At 37.6% G+C, this 22,458-nt stretch overlaps 1 protein-coding gene across 1 annotated transcript in view; it reads left to right on the top strand.

Annotated features, from left to right (window-relative positions):
* The window catches only part of LOC126100892 (armadillo repeat-containing protein 2), a 169,328-nt gene that overhangs the window by 68,785 nt on the left and 78,085 nt on the right, over nucleotides 1-22,458 (top strand). Inside the window, exons 10-13 of the mRNA XM_049911559.1 lie at nucleotides 7,353-7,521; nucleotides 14,643-14,798; nucleotides 15,203-15,298; nucleotides 17,524-17,686. Coding sequence (XP_049767516.1) covers nucleotides 7,353-7,521; nucleotides 14,643-14,798; nucleotides 15,203-15,298; nucleotides 17,524-17,686 — 584 coding nt within the window. The remainder of the gene's footprint in view (nucleotides 1-7,352; nucleotides 7,522-14,642; nucleotides 14,799-15,202; nucleotides 15,299-17,523; nucleotides 17,687-22,458) is intronic.

Raw genomic sequence — 22,458 nt, 5'->3', positions numbered from 1 at the left:
ATCATCAGTCCCCTAGAACAGAACTACTGAAACCTAACTAATCTAAGGACATCACACAACACCCAGTCATCACGAGGCAAAGAAAATCCCTGACCCCGTAGGAAATCGAACCCGGGCGCGGGAAGCGAGAACGCTACCGCACGACCACGAGCTGCGGACATCCATCGGTTCCACAACGGTTCTGGCCGGGTGCACCTGTTTGGCCTTGTGGTTTCAGTTGCCACCTGACCTGGGTTTTGATACAGCAATTGCTGAGAAAATTTCTACTTGACTTTAAAATCATTAAGAGGAAGTTTTGATGCTCCCAAACATTTTACCAATTACATTGCTTGGCAAATCATGATTGAAAACAATTTGCATGTATTGTTATTGTCCATACATCAGCACATCTGCCTATGAGCAAAAAAAAAACTGTGAAAACTCATTTGTTGGCTCTTTCATTAACTCATTGTATTTTGTAAATCCCAACATGAAGGAATGTCTTCAGGAAAGTCCAACAAGGTATGTTATATATTAACACGTAGAAAAAGTCACTGCAAGCTACTTCTGTAAAGTATGTTAGTAACAAATTATGGCTAATGCTTATCTTTTTGCAGCTCTGATAATTATAGGAATTATTCATATGGGTGCATTAACAGAACAACAACTACTTTGCTGAAAGCTAATGCTCAATCTCTTATATTACTCAGCTGTTTCTTTTTATCTAATACTTCAAAGCAAAGCATTTGCTCTGTACAGACTACTGTAAGGTGTCTATACACTAGCAAACTCAAGATTAGAGCTATGTGGCATTTGCATTCTGTAAGTCCAAATGTTCTGATAAATTGTAGAATGACTAATAAGCTGTTGAATATTTGGGGATTTTTCCTGTAAGCTGTTGAATATTTGGGGATTTTTCCTGTGTGATGTCTGCTGGCATCATATAACAGACTTTTGCACAATAATTTAAATTTCATTCTGAACTGCAGAAAGAGATGTGAACCAGTAGTCTATATGGCAATTATTATTATTTATAATACTGTTATTGTGTGCATCACAGTTCATCTTAAAACCATTCATGGTATTAACTGCAAATACAGTTAAGAAGTAAATGTTTTGGCACATAAGTGTTAGAACCCCTAGTTCCTGAAGAAGCTTCTGTACAATGTTTTGCTATAAACTTTACACAGTTTCATTCATATTACATGATTGTGGAGAGTAATACTGGATTTGATATTGATGAGGGCGCTCACAGCAGCACTCAAACTTTCAGCAGGCATACCTGTGGCATTGCAATGCATGTGCAGTGACATCTGGGTACACCATGCACACCCCAGCACAGTTTAAACAGTTTACTTACATTAGTGTACACTTGAAGATGGCATGAAGACTCTGTGTCGTAATATCATTGCAGCAAATGATTGCTCATCCCAAATTTCATGAAACAATCTATATGCTTTGAAAGTTTCAAATTTCACACAGAAATTAAATTTTTGAGAGACAGAAACAGCATTTTCAAATGAAGATAAGTGGTTGTTTCTCCTCAATTACTTCTCCCACACCACAGAAGAATTCTTGAATGAAAATTGTAATCAGGAATGCCATGCCGTATAGCATTGCTGACTGGGAGACACCAACGGGAGTTCAGTTGCCACCCCTTTCCAGCCAAATACTGGTGACGAAAACTTCTTATACCTACAGGACTCTAACCAGCTATCTCCAAGTCAAATGCCACTGCACAAGCATGTATTAGCGAGTTCTGCTGTGGAGGTTATTAGTAGTCAGATAAAGTACAAACCTATAAATGCCCAATTTGCCACCAGAAGTCTGTGAAATTTGTTCAGTTGGCATGTTCTACATCAGATTGCCTGTTACTGATGTAATCAGTGGAAGATATAACTCACTGACTCACTTACTTCAGTGTTTCTTCAGTGTCTTCCCCAATTTTAGCCAAAATAATAGTTGATATATGTGTACTATATGTATGATTTGTTTTTGTGCAGTCTCCAGGGCCAAAATCTTTTGGAATCATATGATTTAGACATGAGATACTCTGAATTATTATGATTATGGAAATTCCACTACAGAAAGAACAAAACTGAGAAAATGTGATTACTCATATGCTGGTGAATGATGAGTGACACATTGACAGGTAGCTGGTGAATGATGAGTGACACATTGACAGGTACAACAGATCAGAAAGTTGCCCTAGCTTCAAGTATCCTCTCCATTTCTGATGTAAATAGAGTCTCATATGCACACAAGAACTTGAAAGCTAATTAATTTTATTATCTGTTACATGCACAGCAAGTGGAGAAAACACCACAAACATAACACATTATGATGCCTAATATGATGTAGGAAAACCATTGGGAGATTCAAAACAGCTTCCACTTGTCTCCTTAGAATGATAAATACAGGTCATGTATGGTTTTCAAGGAAATCTTATATCACTCTTCCTGCGAAATAGTTGCAAGTTCAGGTAAAGATGATGTAGGTGGTTAGCAAACACACACCTTTCTATCATCAGTAGACCACAAAGGCTCAATAATATTGAGATCTGGTGACTGTGGTGGCCAAGAGAGAGCCAATAATTCATCCCTAAGCTCACAAAACCAGTCCTGGACATTGCAAGTGGTGTAAACAGGGGCCCCGTCATCTCAGAAAACAGCAGCACCATTGGAGAACAAACACTGTAACATGGAATGAAACTGATCAACCAAAAGAATTGCATAATGCTTGTCAGTAATGCAGTCTTGCAGAGTAACTATGGGGCCCAAAAAATACCATCATATGGCTGCTCAAATCATCTCCGAAATCCTGCAATGTTTTTCTCTTGGAACTTAAACTCATAGTGTTTTTTTTAAAGAAGCACAATTCCACATTTCTGAACACTTAAAGTAAGTTGCCAGTCATTGCACTAGTTTGAAATCTTATCGGGATCTGACTGAATATTTATGCAGCTTCATTATAGATAACTGCACCATCTGCAAAAGTCTGATATTACTATTACTATTGCCTGCAAGGTCATTAGTATACAACATGAATAGCAAGGGCCCCAACACACTTCCCTGGGGCACACCTGAGGTTACTTCTACTCTCCATCTGAGATAACATGCTGTGTCCTCCCTACAAAAAAAAGTCCTCAATACAGTCACAAATTCTATTTGATATCTGATATGAGCATACCTTTGACAATAGGCATAGATGTGGTACTGAGTCAAATGCTTTTTGGAAATCAAGGAATACTGCATCTACTTGATGGCCGTGATGCTAAGCTTTCAGTATGTCATGTGAGAAGAGTGTGAGTTGGGTTTCACATAATTGATGTTTTCGGAATCCATGTTGATTGACATTGAGGAGGTCATTCTGTTCAAGGTACATCATTGTGTTTGAGCTCAGAATATGTTCTAAGATTGTACAACAAATCGATCTCAAGGATATTAGACAGTAGTTTTGTGGGCACTTCTACTACCCTTCTTGTAGATGAGTGTGACCTGTGCTTATTTCCAAGAATGAAGCAATGGTTCCTTGTTTGAGGGATCTACAATAGGTTATAGTTAAAGAGGGGGTAACTCAGCCACAAGTTCAGTGTAGAATCTGACAGAAATTCCATAGGGCCATGGAGTTTTGTTCAATTTCAATGATTTCAGCTGTTTCTCAACACCATTGACTCTAATGCTTATTTCATTAATCTTTTCAGTGGTTCAAGAATTAAATTGGGAAAATTCTCATGGGTTTTTTCCTTTGTAGAGGTACATCTGAAAATGGAGTTAAGCATTTCAGTTTTTGCTTTGCTACCCTCAAATTCAGTACCTGTCTCATTCAGTAGGCACTGGACAATAACTTTGGCACCGCTAACAATCCTTACATATGACCAGAATTTGCTTGGGTTTTGTGAAATATCGTTTGACAACATTTTAATGCACTAGTCATTGAAGGGCTTCATGCATTGCTCTCTTGATAGCTAAACACATTTCATTCAGCCTCTCTCTATCTATAGCCCTTTGCTTTGTTTTCCACCTATTATGCAGTAACCTCTGTTTCTTTAGAAGTTTATTCATAGTGACTGTACACTGCAGAGGCTATGAACTGTTCTGCTGGGTGCATATCTATCCAGTGCATGGTAGACTATTGTTAAAATTTGAACCATAGTTCCTCTACATGCTCCAGCCCTGTGCTGAAAGTTTCAGGTTCCTAACTCATGTGACACAACACAGATTTTTTTCATGTATTTTACTGAACATATGTATCTTTCTGCTTGTTTTAGTTGTCCTTTGTACTTTGGTAATCATTGTTGTCACATCTGTGTCATGGTCACTGATATCATTTTTGATGTGTACATTCTCAAAGAATTCAGGTCTGCTTGTTCCCATTAGATACAATATATTTCCATCATGAATGGGGCCTTATCAAGCCCACTACTAACAAAACTGTAATCATCCCAATTAATTGTTGGATGATAGAAATTTCTGCCAATGGTTACTGTATGTTGGGGGAGCTCATGTACAAGTGAACTGTTTTTTTCTCTAAAGTTTTAGGTTACATCAGAAGATGAATCTGGTGGGCGATAGAAGGATCCAATTATCATTTTATGCTGACTCTGATACTGAGCCTTTCCCAAACAATCTCACATACAGCTTCAATTTCTATCTTGGTATATCTGAGTTTCTTGTATATTGTGACAAATACACCACCTCCATTTCCCATTTGCCTATCCTTTTGATGTAAACTTAAATTTTCCCCAAAAATCTCACAGCTGTCAATTTCAGGTTTCAATCAGCTTTCTGTACCTAGTATTATGTGAGCGTCAATGCCTTTCATGAGTGCTTCAAACTCTGGCACTTTGTTGTGAATGTTTCGGCAGCTTATCATTACGATCTAATACTTTCACTTGTGGGAAGCATTTCTTTCGATCTTAACAATTATACTTACAGATTTTCTACAGCTACCTTTGTCTGGATTGGATGGAGAGTCGCCTAATCTAAAAAAACGTTTGTATGCATCTCACATGCAGTCAGCTAGCTGAGTAGCAATCTCTGATGTGTTGTGCACACCTGACCCATTTAGGGCGACCTTACAGTTCTCAGCCCTATGGTGCATGTTGAGGAAGTCACAGCCTGGCTTGTCACAAAACATTCGAAGTCTCTGTTTCAGTTCTTCCACTCAACTCAGATCCAAGGGGCCACAATGTGTTCTGGGAATAACGCTGCAAATTATGAGTGTCATAGGAAGTCCATGCACAAGGCTGGTCTTTTCAACCTTCTCTGCCAGTCGCTGGAATGACCCAAGCATGACCTTGGAGCCCAGATGACAGGCATCATTTGTTCCAGCATGCACCGAATCTCCAGTTTGTTGCACCCTGTTCCCTTAGTGGCTGCTGGAATAGTCTCTTCAGCATGTTGAATGAGGTTCCCAGAGATACACACTAAGTGCACCTGGTGTCATTTCCTGTCCTGTGCTGCCATTTCCCTAAATGGTGCCCATAATTAATAGACTCGTACCCTTTTGTGTTTGCAATCTCTTGACACCAGACTAAACAGGCGTCTCCAAAATAGATGAAGTGAGTCCCACTGGCTCAGTTTTAGTGAAAGACAGTGCCTCAGACATGTTGGCTAGGGGGTTCGGTACAATAACCTGAATCCTCCCTGGTCCCCATCCCCCCTGTACAAGACGCCTAGATCTAGCATTGACATGCCAGTCATGGTCAAGTGGATGAGTAATGACAGATTCTGTACTTTCTGCAGCAGAGACAGTATCCATAGGAGATGATAGTTCCTGAGGTACCTCTGGTACTGATATCCCAGGTACACAATGCTTGGGAGCTCTTCCAACACTTTAGTTCACAGGAGTTGCCAATCATTTGACAGTAGTCAGGGCAATTTCTAGCTGCTTATGAATGTCAACCAACTCAGCCATATTCAAGAACGGCATTCTCAGTGGGGCTGCATATTGGCTGGTGCAATGTTCTGCATGGCAGTGAACAAACAACTTTAAATAAAACCCACTGATTATCTTTTAATCTGTTGAGCTAAAAGTTGCTAATTGCCCATAAGAATTAAAGCAATTATGCAAAATGAGGTTGCTATTAAGACAACACAAAAACCTGTGGTAAAAACTGCTAGTTTTCTAAAACGTTTTGATCTTAATTACAATTGTTATCAAACTCAAAAAGTAGTTAATTTACAATAAATGCAGTTAATATATTGGTCTACTCCTCTTTTATGAAAAACTAGATGTTACACAATATGTTAGAATATCTGCTACAAAAACTGAACCACAAACTCCAATTTACTCCAAATTGCTCATAGAGTTAGCTTCCAAAAATTCCCAAAAACTCCCAGTTTTTTTGCATTGTTAGACAGTGAATTTCAGGGTGATGTATTTTTTGACAGAACTGTGAATCACAAATGCTGGTTTACTACGAAGTAAGGTATGTACCCAAAACACTCCAACTGGTAACTTATGAAAAAATAGTTTTTTAGTCCGAAAATTCTCAGAAATAACCTATTTCTCATGTAATTGTACAACGAAATTGGAATGATAGTACTTGAGACACCTGTGGTACAAGATGTAAAAATTTTAAAAGAGCTCAATTAAGTTTAAGTCAATAATTGGCGATAACAGTACTAGTTTATTGCAGCATTTGTAAATGATCAAACTTTCACAATGCATCACAATACAAATGGATGTTCATACAGTCAATGAAAGATAATGCAGAAGCAACACGAACAATAAAATGAGCTAATCTAAAACTTCAAATAGACACATGAACCTTGTACACATGATTGCATGGAATTTTCACTAGCTTTCTGTGCCCACCTCTACACTGGCATGCTGAGAAAGAACACTGCAGCATGAGTTTATGTTGGTCAAAATTGCTAACATGTGCAGCACCAACAAAGCACGTTTTCTGCCTATTGCAGCTAACAATGATGTCTGTCAAATGTTGGGGTATTTCCTTGGTCAAGACCACAGCCAACCATCTGTAGTATCCTCATAAAATCATACTTATATACTGTGTGTGTGTGTGTGTGTGTATTTTGAGATATTTACTTTCATTGCATTATGGTGACCAATCCTATAATGTTCAGTATTAGTGAATTTTTACCTCTGTTATTACTACTTATAGGTACACATTAGTCATTCCCTTTTGTGTACCTTCTCTAAAAAGAAAATTTAATTTTATGTCAATTTTATTTTTAGATCCATTTCAGAGCTTATGATTTGAGCAACATGTGTACCATGAAGTGATTATAATGAACTTGTAATAAAAGTGAAAATTCTGATTCAAGTTGTGGCTGTAAAGTAATATATATTGTGTATCCAATACTAAAATATTCAGTTGATTTAAATATATATTTTTATTGCAGCATAATATCAACACATGATGAGTGCTGTGATGCAGTTATTGCTTATGATGGTTGCTTTGGATTATTTGTAAAACTAATGAAGAAATACCCTGGTAGACAAGACATAGTGGTTCGCTTGGGATATGCTCTTGGAAACCTGATGGCTCGAAGTGATACTGCAAGGACAAAGGTTAGACTCACGCAATTTTTATTATTTTTCTGATGTACTGCAGCATCAAACTGTTATTCCCATGATCCCTCAAGACTGTGTTGTCCTGTGTTACAGTGTTATTATTCACATGATGTAAATAGAGTAGCACTTAAAATAAAAATAATTTACAGAGTGTTTAAACAAGTGTCCCATATGTTTACAGGAAAACAGGACTGCTCTGTCCCAGGAAAAAGGTCCCATAAATATAGGTCCAATAACAAATACTTGTTGGGATATGGGTCATTTTACTTGTGCTGAAAACTTGAGAACTGTAGGATGTCTTCCTGTTGATGTTCAATGCTTATTTCTTATTGGTTGTACTACTCTTTATACTTAGTCCTCTGACAGTGATGCTGTTGTCAGACAGGGCACTTAAAATTCTCCTACATTAACCATTCTGCATGTTGTTTTGAGGTTGTATCAGAATAAGATCAGTGGTTCCATGAAGGGTGAACTAAACTATGTCAACCAGGAAAAGGAGCCCTGTTATTCCATACAGAAATGGTAGAGGTAGTATTGAGCTATGATTTTCCTAGAGACATTAATTGATTGGCATATGTTGTGTATGCTGAATGACATCCTCATTGCAGCAGTCCATCTGAAAACATTTGAATGTTTTTCTGGCAACTTGCAGACATTGGGATCATTTTCAGCAAGAACAATGGATCATGCTAAAACGTGCACAGCTTGCATGATGGGTAGGGATAAATTAGTGTTGCAGTGAGAAGAAGAAGATGATCCTGTAACAAGTGTATGAAACGTTGAGAGTCGCAGGAAGCATAAAGCATGCTCTTCAGTACAAACAGTTACTTTGTCCCGTCACATTCCACAATGCCAGGTTACCGTTCTACCTTTGGATTCTAAGAGAGAGTATTGAAGAGCCACAGTTCATAGCTAGTATTTTATTATGTATAAGATGGAAGTTATTTATTTCTTTTATTTACACATCCATAGACAATAACTATTGTATTGATGTTGTCCAGATGTACACGTAAATTCATTTCAAGGAAATTGAATGCAACAAATATGTATGTAAAATAGTAGTAGTTTTTATATATATATATATATATATATATATATATATATATATATATATATATATATATATATATATATATATATATATATATATAGCTATGAAAGCCAGCATTTGTCTGAAAATTTGCAAGGTGGGTCCTGATATTTCAAGCTTTTCGAACATGGGTATGCAGTGTGACTGTGTGTTATTATTCAGGTAGCACTCATCTGTAATGGTGAAAAAAAGACTATTAGGCAGCAATTGGTGGAACCTCAAAATATTATTCCATTTGCTGCAAGAGACTGGAAGTTGCTGTAGTATGCCATCCTGGCATCCTCTGGGATACACACATTTACAATAACTCTTAGAGGGAAACCAGCTGAATGTTTCTAACATGGTCATTAAAATTTAATCACACAATGAGAAATCCAGCATGGAATGTAACAATATTATGAAGAGGAAAGATGCTACTCATCACGTAGTGGAGATGCTGAGTTGCAGATAGGCACCACAAAAAGACTATCACAAATTAGCTTTTGGCCAATATAGCAATCATCAAAATAGATAGACACACACACACACACACACACACACAAACACAAACACAAACACAACTCACACAACACGTGACTGCTGTATCAGCCAACTGAGGCCATACAGCGAACAGCAGCATCGGTGCATGATGTGAGTGGTGACTGGGTGGGGATAAGGAGGAGGCTGGGGTGCGGAGGGTGGGGGATAGTGAAGTGCTGCTTGGAAGCATGCAGGGACAAGGTGGAGAGAGGGTAGGGCAGCTATGTGCAGTTGTAAGGTGCAACGCAGGGCAGGGGTGAGGTGTGGTGGGAGGGAGGGGGGGGGGGGTGGTAGCGGAAAAGGAGAGAAGTAAAAAGACTGGGTGTAATGGTGGAACGAGGGCTGTGTAGTGCTGGAATGAGAAAAGGAAAGGGGCTGGATGGGTGAGTACAATGACTAACGAAGGTTGAGGCCAGGAGGGTTATGGGAACATAGGATATATTACAGGGAAAGTTCACACATGTGCAGTTCAGAAAAACTGGTGTTGGTGGGAAGGATCCATATGACACAGGCTGTGAAGCAGTCATTGGAATGAAGGATGTCATGTTGGGCAGCATGCTCACCAACGGGGTGGTCCACTTGTTTCTTGGCCACAGTTTGTCAGTGGCCATTCGTGCAGAAAGACACCTTGTTGGTTGTCACTCCCATATAGGGTGCAGCACAGTGGCTGCAGCTGAGCTTGTAGGTCACATGACTGATTTTCACAGGTACCCCTGCCTTTGATGTGGTAAGTGATTTTTATGACCAGACTGATTTAGATTTAGATATAGACTTATTCTTCCAGATTGCATGTAATTTGTTTCATTTACATGTAACATCAATCTGTTTGAAGTAAGAGTGGGCATACGTTAGGAGTTGCTCAGTTGTTGTATGAAGCAACAGTTTTGGCCTACTTATTACCACACTAGTATCATTTGCAAATAGCAAGACACTGGCTGCAGTATCTTAGGTGTGAATATCAGTTATATAGATAAGAAATAATGTAGGACCAAGAAGACTGCCTTCTAGTACCCCTATTTCCACCTTTTTGCATCTTTTGAATACATCGTGGAAGCAGGCAGTGATCAATGTTTTTACTAATAGTTACCATTAAAATCAGTCGTGATCACAAATTTATTTATTCTGGTAACCAGTTTTGACAACGTCTGTGGTCATCTTCAGACCAAAAGGGTGTATGAGCAGGCACCTCCTTCTAGTGGTAAATCACTGCAGTGACTTACAGCTAGAAGGAGGCTCCTGCCCATACAGCATTTTGGTCTGAAGATGACCACAGGCGTGGTCAAAACAGGTTACCAGAATAAATAAATTTGTTATCAAGACTGATTTTAATTGATACTAAGTTGATTTTGTGACTGGATTGAGCTAACACCAGTCATACAATTTGTGTTCAATTTTGTTCAGACCACATTTTTCCTGTCCCATGAATACCTAACTGTTCCAGTGTTTCTAAATGGAAGCCATGATTAACAGTATCAAATGCCTTGGAGATATCTAAAATATTTCCTACTAAGCTATTGTTTTCTATAGATTTTTGATTATTTGTTCAGTGTTGCACATTATTGTTGTTTCTGTGTTTTTACCTGACTGGAAACCATGCCGTTACTGTTTAGTAGCGTATGGCAATTTAGATATTTATTGATTAAGTGCTTCATCAATTTTTCTAATATTTTGGAGAATGCTGGGGGGAGGGAGTGATACTGGTCAGTAGTTTTCTACCTCATACTTGGTTATTAATTCACGCAGATGGAACCATAAATTACCACAGTAAGCAAGAATGGACAGAATACATATGGTTAAGAAATCTTGGAAACATGACACAAAATTGCTTTAGTGTCAACGTATGGGATGGAACTGTAGATGACAGACTCATAGGACCACATGCTTTAACAGACAAAGTACTGTTTACTGACAACTTCTGAGGAACAAATTACCCACACTATTCAATTGTTACTCTTGCAGATAGACAACAGATATGGTTTATACTCAGCATGGCACCATCCAATCGTCTACACCTGTTACAACAGTACGTAAACATTTATGAGCAATTGATTAGTTGAGGAGATTAAGAGCACCTGATCCTAATCCCTTAGATTTATGGCTATGGGGAAATTTTAAGGTGCTTGTGTATTCCAAACTCATAAACAATTTGCATGCACACTTTCCTGGAGCATTGGTATGGTGGGATAGCAGAATGCAGATTGCTGGAGTGGAAAGACCAAACTCAAGTCAAGGATACAGCAAAATATAGTTTTTTATTTCTTTTGTTTGCCGATACACAGTACACTGAAAGCATGCATAGAACAGTTAAGCACCTTATGATTTTACAGGCAAGCTCAGCAATCTGCTTAGAACAACTGATATTCAGAACATATGTTTAGACAGACTTTAATCAAGGCAAAGATTTAACTTGAAACTATTAAGCAAAATATGATGAACAAATGTTTGCAGATATTTTGATTGAACCAAAACTTAACTTGAAACAATTAATCAAAATATGATTTTGTAGTCAGGCTCAGAAATCTGTCTAGTAAAACAGACTCAAAACAAATGTTCAGAGAAACTGTAATTAAAGCAAATTTTATCTAGGACTCTGAAAATGCTAATGTTTAAAATATTGATCACACATTGATCCTCTAATTGATGAAGGCACTGAGCTATGCATGGGATAACTTTAGCAATGTTACACAAATAGGTTGAGGTGATCTAAACACCCCAAAAAGACAAGTACATCATACTCTGCTAATCAACAAGTGATCAAGACTACCACTAACCAGAGCACAAGGGAAGATGTAAAGTTTATGTTTAAACCAATGCTTGCATAGGGTTACAATTCAAACCGAGACACCTTTAAAAGGTGGATAAAAACTTTTTCCAGATTTTAATTTAAATTATTCTAAACCACCTTTAATGGGTGCACTAAAATAAAAAAAGATTATTCTGAGGTACTTACTAAAAAGGAATTAAAAAAGCTTAAGTCAATTTTCAAGAGAGAAATAAACCTTTAAACAAATGTTCACAATTTGTAAAACAGCAAAGTTACAATGAGCCATCTTTCAAGGGGAGAAAAAACCTTTCAGACTTTAAACAGATTCACATTACGAAGGTTACATGAGTCACTCAAAGGGCAAGCACTTTAACTTCCAGGTCCTCCAATTCAGAGGCAGAAGTCCCAGAATTACAGTTATCAACAATTAATTAATGATCTGGATGTTCCATAGAATGTGGCATGTTGTAGGGGACTAAAAATGTGTGCACAACTAAGCCAAATCAAATAACAACGAAGCAGATGTGATGTAGCAAACCACAGTACAGTGTGGGCAGGGAAGCTTTAACAGTAATCACTAAAGGGGAGAACTGAAGAACAACTTCCACACCAGTAACATCAAATTAAGCAGCTCACCAATAAGGGTAGTAGTGAGCACAGCAGCTTACACAGTCTCTACACTCCAAACAGTTCCATGAGATGACACACACTGCCCAGATGACAGTCAGTTCTTCCATATTATGTGCTGCTCCTACAAGATGTTCCGACAGCTTCTAGTGACTCCAGAGTTACTGCTCCCCCCTCCCTGACACATTGCTTTTCCACAATGCTTCGCCAAGGCCCTCTGCTCCTTCACATATGTGGCTGTTCCACCAGCAGCCTGTGCTGCCCCCTGTATGTCACTCACAAACACCAGCTGTCCATCAGCTCCCTCTCCAGATGCTCTCCACATCTTTATGATTGCTCCGTCTTGAGAACCCACCAAACCAAAGAGATGACTCACTGATGATACTCCCAGGGTAATCCCTCTGGCCAATGATATAGGCAGTACATACCCAGAAGAGGGTGTCTTCCATATGATGTGCTGCTCCTACAAGATGTTCCGACAGCTTCTAGTGACTCCAGAGTTACTGCTCCCCCTTCCCTGACACATTGCTTTTCCACAGTGCTTCGCCAAGGCCCTCTGCTCCTTCACACATGTGGCTGTTCCACCAGCAGCCTGTGCTGCCCCCTGTATGTCACTCACAAACACCAGCTGTCCATCAGCTCCCTCTCCAGATGCTCTCCACATCTTTATGATTGCTCCGTCTTGAGAACCTACCAAACCAAAGAGATGACTCACTGATGATACTCCCAGGGTAATCCCTCTGGCCAATGATATAGGCAGTACAAACCCAGACGAGGGTGTCCAGCATGTGTCCCTGCATGTGACCAAATCTGAGGACAGGTAGGTATGTTCACCCACATTCACGATTATCTGAAAAGGGATGCCGATGAATGTGCAGTAACTTGTACCATCAACAGACAGATGGCTATCACTGGACAGAATGGCCCATATCTCAATAATTGTTTGTTTCTGGATAATATAGGATACTTTTTCTGGTTTTGAGCAGTTTATCTCATCTAAGATTATGGAACACATTCTTTTAAACACTTATAACTGGCATCTTCTGAATACTAGTGGATTATTCTGTCACTGCTCACAAAATCACTTCGATAAAAGTGGGAAACACTCTTAGACTGTAACTAGAAGAAATAAGTGAATGAAATGTTCTTTTCTGAATACCATAGGCTGCTAACTGAAATCTTTTAGACTGTCTTCCGTTATACAATGCATCTCAGACATGCTATTTTGTACACATCACAAATCAATAAATTGTACTTTTGTTATAGTATGCTGATGAGTAAAAACAACTGAAGTGACTTACAGGTAACATCTGTGGAGAAAAAAATTAACTCCAGTGTAGGGAATATGTTTCCCATTTTTCTAATTAATTTTTAATGTGATGTCAGAGAGAATGACAGTGACTTTTCATTTCTGTGTCAAATTATGAGCACATGACATTTACCCCTTTTAAATTGAAATATGTGTCACTGACTGTGAGAGAAAAGAAAATACCATGAAAACACTTGGCTGACATTTACTGATCTGAGAATAATCTAATACCAAATAGTTAAATGTAGCAACATAAAAAATGTAAGGCATTATTGTATTAGCATACTACCAAACTGCTGGCTGTAAAGAGTGGAAATAGAAGAAGAATATAACAACATTCACAACAAAAATCAAGTTTCTGTCTCCAGTTACTGTAGCACTGTTTATAGAGCTACAATTTTAAAGTTGTGGTTGAATCTTTATGTTCCTGATTTTTAAAAAGCCATTTGTTATGAGAAGGATGGGAAACAGTAGAAAAAAATCTGAAAGCTAAAGATTTAACAGAGTTTTTAAATTCATTTGTGTGTGGCAATCAGTTCCAGTTATTTCTGTTTCAGTAGTTTATGTTACAATTGTTATTAGTATTCAAGTTTTCCATTCTGTCTGGACTGAAAATGTTATGTTTCACCATTTGTACTTCAGCACGTTGTAGGTGGACTGAATCAGAACACATGCTATCTCTGGTCCATGTTGTATTGGTAGTTATCTCTTTCCGTTTTGTAGACAGAAAACAGAGGATTATATTCTACATTTTTGTATCTCATTTTATATCTAGCTAATATTCAATGTTTTACATCTTCTTTTTGCAGCTATATGTGGAGGAAGGAGCAATAAGTGCCTTACTGGAGCTGTTGTCACTCTATCTTGAAAAAGATCTTTATATGGATAACAGCACAGCCACTGGAACTGTCTCAAGTTCAGATATAAGAGGTTCCACAGGTTCTGTACAGGATGTTATTGTCAAGGTAGACTGCTCTCTCTCTCTCTCTCTTTTATGTAAGGAAGGTAGGTCACTGCAAAAAATTTATAAAACTGAATCAGGTTTGAGATATGTGCAACTTATTTACATTTCTTATCTTTCTTCTATAGTCTTAAAACTTTCATCTATGATTGCAGTTTCAATAAAATAAGACCTTTACACAGTAATTTCATCTGGATATAAAATTAAGAAACAACTTCTCCTATTATAGAATTCACATGGTGGTTGATTCTTTGGTGTACTGACTGCCATCCATTAACTACAAAGAAAATTTCACAAACTATGGCTCTGAAAGACTGAATAACTTTGTCAAGCCACTTCTTTTTTTATATTCATTTTTATGAGTTCAGAATAACTTTATTGTTTAACAAGTATATTTAACTCTTTCAGGTCATCAGAATATTAGCCAACATGAGTATTAATCCCACTGTCGGCAGTAAATTTGCATGTGTTGATGGAAGCAGTAGTGAAGATGACACCTACAAGGTAATTTCTGTTATATAATTTACACAATCACATGAACAGTGTATGTTTGCTTATCAGTATAGTCAGATGCAATTTTTCTTCCTCTTCATCCAGCAATTTAAATTACTTTTGTGTATACTTTTAACAGTACGAGTACACATCTTACATCTTGAATTGACAAAAAACCTGTACATATTCTGTTTGAAGCTTCAGCTCCATGTCTTTCCAGAATAAATTGAATCTATAAATGTGTTATGTTGATTGCTTCTGCCTGATAGTAGCCAACTGTTTTCAAGATCTTCTTCTCCTCCCACCTTCTTCTTTTTTCTTTTTGAGTCATACTAACACTCCTTAAAATGCTGCCAATCACAATTTCCACTACATAAATAAAGATGTTAAACATTTAACTTGGCACTTTATTTTCATGGTAGGAGTGTGAAAGACTGAAACAGATGTCTCTTGGTAACACAATATTTTTTATGGCCAGTGTTAGGAGAATGAAAATACTTGGAAAGCTAACAAGGAGAGCACATGTATCAAAAAGAAAGAAACTATTGTAGCAATGAGAGTGATTCCAATCTGAATGATCGGTGTTCATTACTTTGCAGTAGTGTACCAGGTGTACCAATATGAAATGAGCGTTAAGATACAAATGTGTCGATAGGGAACATTTGTTGTGAACAAGTCTTAATTTTTTTTTGTTTGGTTGGTGTGACATCTGTCAAAGATATTTAGTATACATCAAGTCATGGAACAAACAACATCATATGTTTTCATCATGTTAACAATGTCGAATTTTGTACCAGAAAGTGATGATTTGTGGAAAGCATTAATTTTTTGTTTTCATTTGAAACAAAGTGCTGCAGAGTCGCATCGAATGCTTGTTGAACCATATGGTGATCATGCTCTATCAGAAGCAACATGCAAAAGACAGTTTCAATGGTTCAGAAATAATGATTTTGATGTAAGAAATGAAGAACGTGGAAGACCACCAAGAAAGTTCGAAGATGCCGAATTGCAAGCAATATTGGATGAAGATGATACTTTGAGTCAGAAGCAAATGGCAGCAATGCTAAATGTTGCACAACAAACAATTTCTGACCGTTTGAAAGCTATGGGAAAGATCCAAAAGTGTGGAAAATGGGTGCCACACGAATTGAATGAAAGACAGATGGAAAACCGAAAAACCATTTGTCAAATTTTGCTTCAAAAACATGAAAGAAAATCAATTTTGCATCGAATTGTTACTGGCAATGAAAAATGTATTTATTTTAGGAATCCTAAATGGGAAAAATTGTGGGTTAATCCGAGACAACCATCAACATCAACTGCAAAACCAGATTGATTCGGCAAGAAGACAATGCTCTGTGTTTGGTGGGATCAGAAAGGTGTGGTGTATCATGAGCTTCTGAAACCCGGTGAAACAGTGAATACTAATTGCCACAGACAACAAATGACCAATTTGAACTATGCATTGATTGAAAAAAAGACCAGAATGGGCCAGAAGACATGGCAAAGTAATTTTTTTACACAACAATGCACCTGCACACAAAGCAAAACTGGTTCAGGATACAATCAAAACACTTGGCTGGGAGTTGCTACCCCAAACCGCCGTATTCACCAGACTCGGCCCCTTCCGACTACCATTTGTTTTCATCAATGGGACACGCATTGGCTGAGGAACTCTTTGATTCCTACAAAGAAGTCGAAAATTGGGTGTCTGATTGGTTTGCTTCAAAAGACGAACATTTCTATTGGCGTGGTGTCCACAAATTGCCAAAAAGGTGGTCAAAATGTATAGAAAGCAATGGTCAGTACTTTGAATAAAATGTTTTTACTTTTCAATTCAAAATTAGTGTTTCATTTTCACAAAAAAACGCTAGTTTCATACCGGTACACCTGGCATTTCTTAAATATTTCCTCTCCCATTCATAGAATCTTATAACATTTCTTCCACTGCTGACATATTTCCATTGCAGATACCTTGTAACACAGTTACACATAGCAACAGTTACACAACATTTTCTTATGTATAGTGTAACTTCAAGAAACACGTTGCTTGTTTTAAATTTATTTGCACTACTGATACTAACTGTTTTCCAATCTTGTACGTGTAGTTCTTCATTCCTGATAATGAAGAAAAAATACTGTCTTTTAAAATTATGATCATTATTTAATTAATATGCTGTGTGCTATAATAATCAACAAACAATCTAATATGTGGAAACCTTCCTTTACACTTTCAGGATGGTGCCAGATTCTTGGATATGTTATTATCAGTATTGGAGCGTAAATCTGCAGCTTGTGGTGAGGACAGTGAGCTATTGCACAGTGTTCTAAGCACACTTAATAACATTTCCTACTATCAGACTGCTTCTTTTGGTGCTAAGGAAAGACATGTTGCTTGTGGTAAGTTTCTCTTGTTAACTTATACTATCATTAATAATATTTAAGATAAATGGTAACAACATCTACGTACATATTCAGCAAGCTATTGTGCAGTTCTTATCTGAGGGTGCTTCATACCAACAACAAAACAGAAATGACAGTTCTGATATAGTAAAACACAATTAGACTGTTAGTAGTGAGCCAGAGTGTGAATCAGACATTAAAAGAAACTACAATTCCCCTTAAAGATATCCTCCACAGATGGGTATGAAACACTGGATTCACAGAACCCAAAGAAATTCTGGTCATATCTAAAGGATGTTAGTGGCGCCAAAGTTAGTGTCCAGTCCCTAGGGAATGAGACAGGAACTGAATTGACAATCAAAAGCTGAAATTATTAATTCCATTTTCAAATGTCACTGTACCCAGGAGTACTGCTCCAGTTAACCCTGGTACCACTGAAAAGATGAATGAAATACTTATTAGTGCCAGTGGAGTTGAGAAACAGCTGACATTGTTAAAACTGAACAAAGCTCCAGGACCCGGTGGAATCCCTGTCAGATTCTATACTGAATTTGTAACTGAGTTAGCCCATCTTCTAACTGTAACTTATCATAGATCCCTTGAACAAAAAACTGTGCCCTATTCATGGAAAAAAGCACAGGTTACACCTGTTTACAATAAGGGTAGTAGAAGTGATCCAAAGAACTACCATACAATATCCTTGATATAAAGTTATTTTAGAATCTATTCTGAGCTCAAGCATAATGAGGTATCTTGAGCAGAATGATCTCCTCAAAGCCAACAGCATGGATACTGAAAACATTGACCATGTGAAACACAGCTTGAACTTTTTTCACATGACGTAATGAAAACTTTGGATCAAGGCAATCAGGAAGATGCAGTATTTCTTGATTTACAAAAAACATTTGACTCAGTACCAAATCTATGCTTATTGTCAAAAGTTTTATCATATGGGGTATCAAATGAAATTTGTGATTGGACTGAGGACTATTTGGTAGAGAGGGCACAGCATGTTATCTTGGATTGGTGCGTTATCATCAGATGTAGAAGTAACTTCGGGTGTACCCCAAGGAAGTGTGTCAGGATTCTACCTGTTCATGTTGTGTATTAATAACATTGCAGACAATATTAATAGTAATATCAGGCTTTTTGCAGATGATGCAGTTACCTTTAATGAAGTCCTACCTAAAAGAAGCTGCATAAATATTCAGTCAGACCTTGATAAGATTTCATTTCAAAGTAGTGCAAAAATTGGCAACAGTAAAAAAAAAATGGTATCCTATGACTACAATTTCAATGAGTCACTGTTGGAATTGGCCTACTCATACAAATACCTCTATGTAACACTCTTCACTATTCTGGATTAAATCTCACTTTTGCACAGAATGGGGTGCCACAAAAATCTTTGGTCATTTGCCAAATAGTATTAAAAGTCTGACAGATAGCCAACCAACATTTAAAAGCAAATTAAAAGAATTTCTGAATGACATCTCCTTCTGCTCAATAGACAAATTCTTAGATATGAAGAAGTAACTGAAAAAAAATTGTGTAAAGAAAACTTACATTAAGGTGATACATTCCACATCATTACGAAATGTCGTATTCATGATCTATGGAACAAGGATTAATGTATGTATGTATGAAATGGAATGATCACATAGGCTCAGTAATGGCTAAAGCAGGTGGTACACTTTGGTTTATTGGTAGAATATGGGGGAAGTCCACCCTAGAATATTGTTCAAGTGTGCAGGACCCATGCCAAATAGGACTAACTGGTGATACTGGACGTATACACAGAAAGTAAGGGTTGAAGTGTGGAATGTCAGATCCCTTAATCGGGCAGATATGTTAGAAAATTTAAAAAGGGAAACAGACAGGTTAAAGTTAGATACATTGGGAATCAATCAAGTTCAGTGGCAGGAGGAATAGGACTTTTAGCCAAGTGAATACAGGGTTGTGAATACAAAATGAAATAGAGGTAATGCAGGAGCAGGTTTAATAACAAATAAAAAATAGGAATGCAGATAAGCTATTATGAACAGCATAATGAGTGATGCATTATTGTAGCCAAGATAGACATGATGCCCATGGGTACCACAGCAGTACGTTACATGCCAACCAGCTGTGCAGATGATGAAGAGATTGAAGAAATGTGTGATGAGACAAAAGAAATAGTCAGATAGTTAAGGGAGAAGAAAATTTAACAGTCATGGGGAACTGGAATTCGGTAGTAAGCAAAGGAAGAGAAGGAAAAGTAATAGGTGAAGAAGAAGGGGTAAGAAATGAAAATGAATGAAAGAGGAAGCTGTCTGATAGAATTTTGCACAGAGTATAACTTAATCAAGCTAACACTTGGTTTAAGAATCATGAAAGAGTGTTGTATACATGGAAGAGACCTGAAGATGCCAGAAGGTTTCATATTGATTATAAGATGGTAAGACAGAGGTTTAGGAACCAAGTTTTAAATTGTAAGACATTTCCAGGGACATATGTGGACTCTGACCACAATTTATTGGTTATGAACTGTAGATTAAAACTGAAGAAACTGCAAAAAGGTAGGAATTTAAGGAGAGGGGGCCTCAATAAACTGAAAGAACCAGAGGTTATAGGGAGTTTCAGAGAGAGCATTAGGGAATGATTGACAAGAACAGGGAAAAGGAATACAGTAGAAGATGAATGGGTAGCTGTGAGAGATGCAATAGTGAAGACAGCAGAGGATCGCGTAGGTAAAAAGACAAGGGCTATTAGAAATCCTTGCATAACACAAGATATATTTAATTTAATTGATGAAAGAAGAAGATATAAAAATTCAGTAAATGAAGCAGGTAAAAAGGAATACAAACATCTCAAAAATCAGATGGACAGGAAGTGCAAAATGACTAAGCAGGAATCACTAGAGGACAAATGTAGGGATGTGATATTTCACTAGGAGTAAGATAGATGCTGCCTGCAGCAAAATTAAAGAGGCCTTTGGAGAAAAGAGAACCACCTGTGTGAATATCAAGAGCTCAGGTGGAAAACCAGTCCTAAGCAAAGAAGGGAAAGGTGGAAGGAGTACATAGAGGGTTTATACAAGGGTGATGTACGTGAGGGCAATATTATGGAAATGGAAGAGAACGTAGATGAAGATGAGGTGGGAGGTAAGATACTGAGTAAAGAATTCGACAAAGCACTGAAAGAACTAACTCAAAGCAAGGCCTGGGAGTATACAACATTCCGTTAGAACTATTGATAGCCCCTTGGGAGAGCCAGCCATGACAAAAAACTACCATTTGGTGAATAAGATATATGAAACAGGTGAAATACCCTCAGACTTCAAGAAGAATATAATAATTTCAATTCCAAAGAAAATACTGAACTCTCAGTTTAATAAGTCACAATTGCAAAATAGTAACACAAATTCTTTATGGACGAATGGAAAAACTGGTAGAAGTCAGCCTCGGCAAAGAGCAGTTTGGATTCAGTAAAAATGTAGTAACACTCGAGGCAATACTGACCCTAGAATTTCTCATAGAAGATAGGTTACGGAAAGGCAAACCTATGTTTATAGCAGCTGTAGATTTAGAGAAAGCTTTAAACAATGTTGACTGGAATACTCTCTTTCAAATTCTGAAGGTGGCAGGGATAAAATACAGGGTGCGAAAGGCTACTTATGATTTGTACAGAAACCAGAAAGCAGGTATAAAGAGTTGACATGAATGAAAGGGAAACTGGTTGAGAAGAGAGTGAGACAGGGTTGTAGCATATCCCCAATGTTATCCAAAATGTATATTGAGCAAGCAGTACAGGAAACAAAAGAAAAATTTGGGGTAGGAATTAAAATCCAGGGAGAAGAAATAAAAACCTTGAGGTTTGCTGATGACATTGTAATTCTGCAGGGACAGCAAAGGACTTGGAAGAGCAGTTGAATGGAATGGACAGCATCTTGAAAGGAGGATATAAGATGAACATCAACAAAAGCAAAATAAGGATAATGGAACGTAGTCAGATTAAATCAGATGATGCTGAAGGAATTAGATTAGGAAATGAGACACTTACAGTAGTAAATGAGTTTTGCTATTAGGGCAGCAAAATAACCGATGGTGGTTGAAGGAGACAGGATATAAAATATAGATGGGTGATGGAAAGGAAGTGGTTTGTGAAGAAGAGAAATTTGTTGACATTTAGTATAGATATAAGTGTCAGGAAGTCTTTTCTAAAAGTATTTGTACAGAGTGTAGCCATGTATGGATGATAAACAGTGTATTCAAGAAGAGACTAGAAGCTTTTGAAATGTGGTGCTACAGAAGAATTCTGAAGATTACATGGGTAGGCAACGTAACTAATGAGAAGGTACTGAATAGAATTGGGGAGAAGAGTAATTTGTGGCACAACTTGACTAGAAGAAGGAATCGGTTGGTGAGACACATTTTGAAGCATCAAGGGGTCACCAGCTTAGTATTGGAGGGAAGAATGGAGGGTAAAAATCATAGAGGGAGGCCAAGAGATGAATACACTAAGCAGATTCAGAAGGATATAGGTTGCAGTAGTTACCTGGAGATGAAGAGGCTTGCACAGGATATAATAGCATGAGAGCTGCATCAAACCAATCTGTGGACTGAAGACCACAACAACAACAACAACAACATAGAACGGGGGCACAAATGGTCACAGGTTTGTTTGGGAGAGTATCACAAAGATATTGAAGGAATTGAACTGGAAGACTCTTGGGGGTAGACATAAACTATTCTGAAAAAGTCTATTAAAGTTTCAAGAACCAGCTTTAAATG

This window comes from Schistocerca cancellata, chromosome 9, assembly GCF_023864275.1.
Source record: "Schistocerca cancellata isolate TAMUIC-IGC-003103 chromosome 9, iqSchCanc2.1, whole genome shotgun sequence".
Classification (NCBI taxonomy): Eukaryota; Metazoa; Arthropoda; class Insecta; order Orthoptera; family Acrididae; genus Schistocerca; species Schistocerca cancellata.
This window is presented reverse-complemented; position numbering and strand designations above follow the sequence as displayed.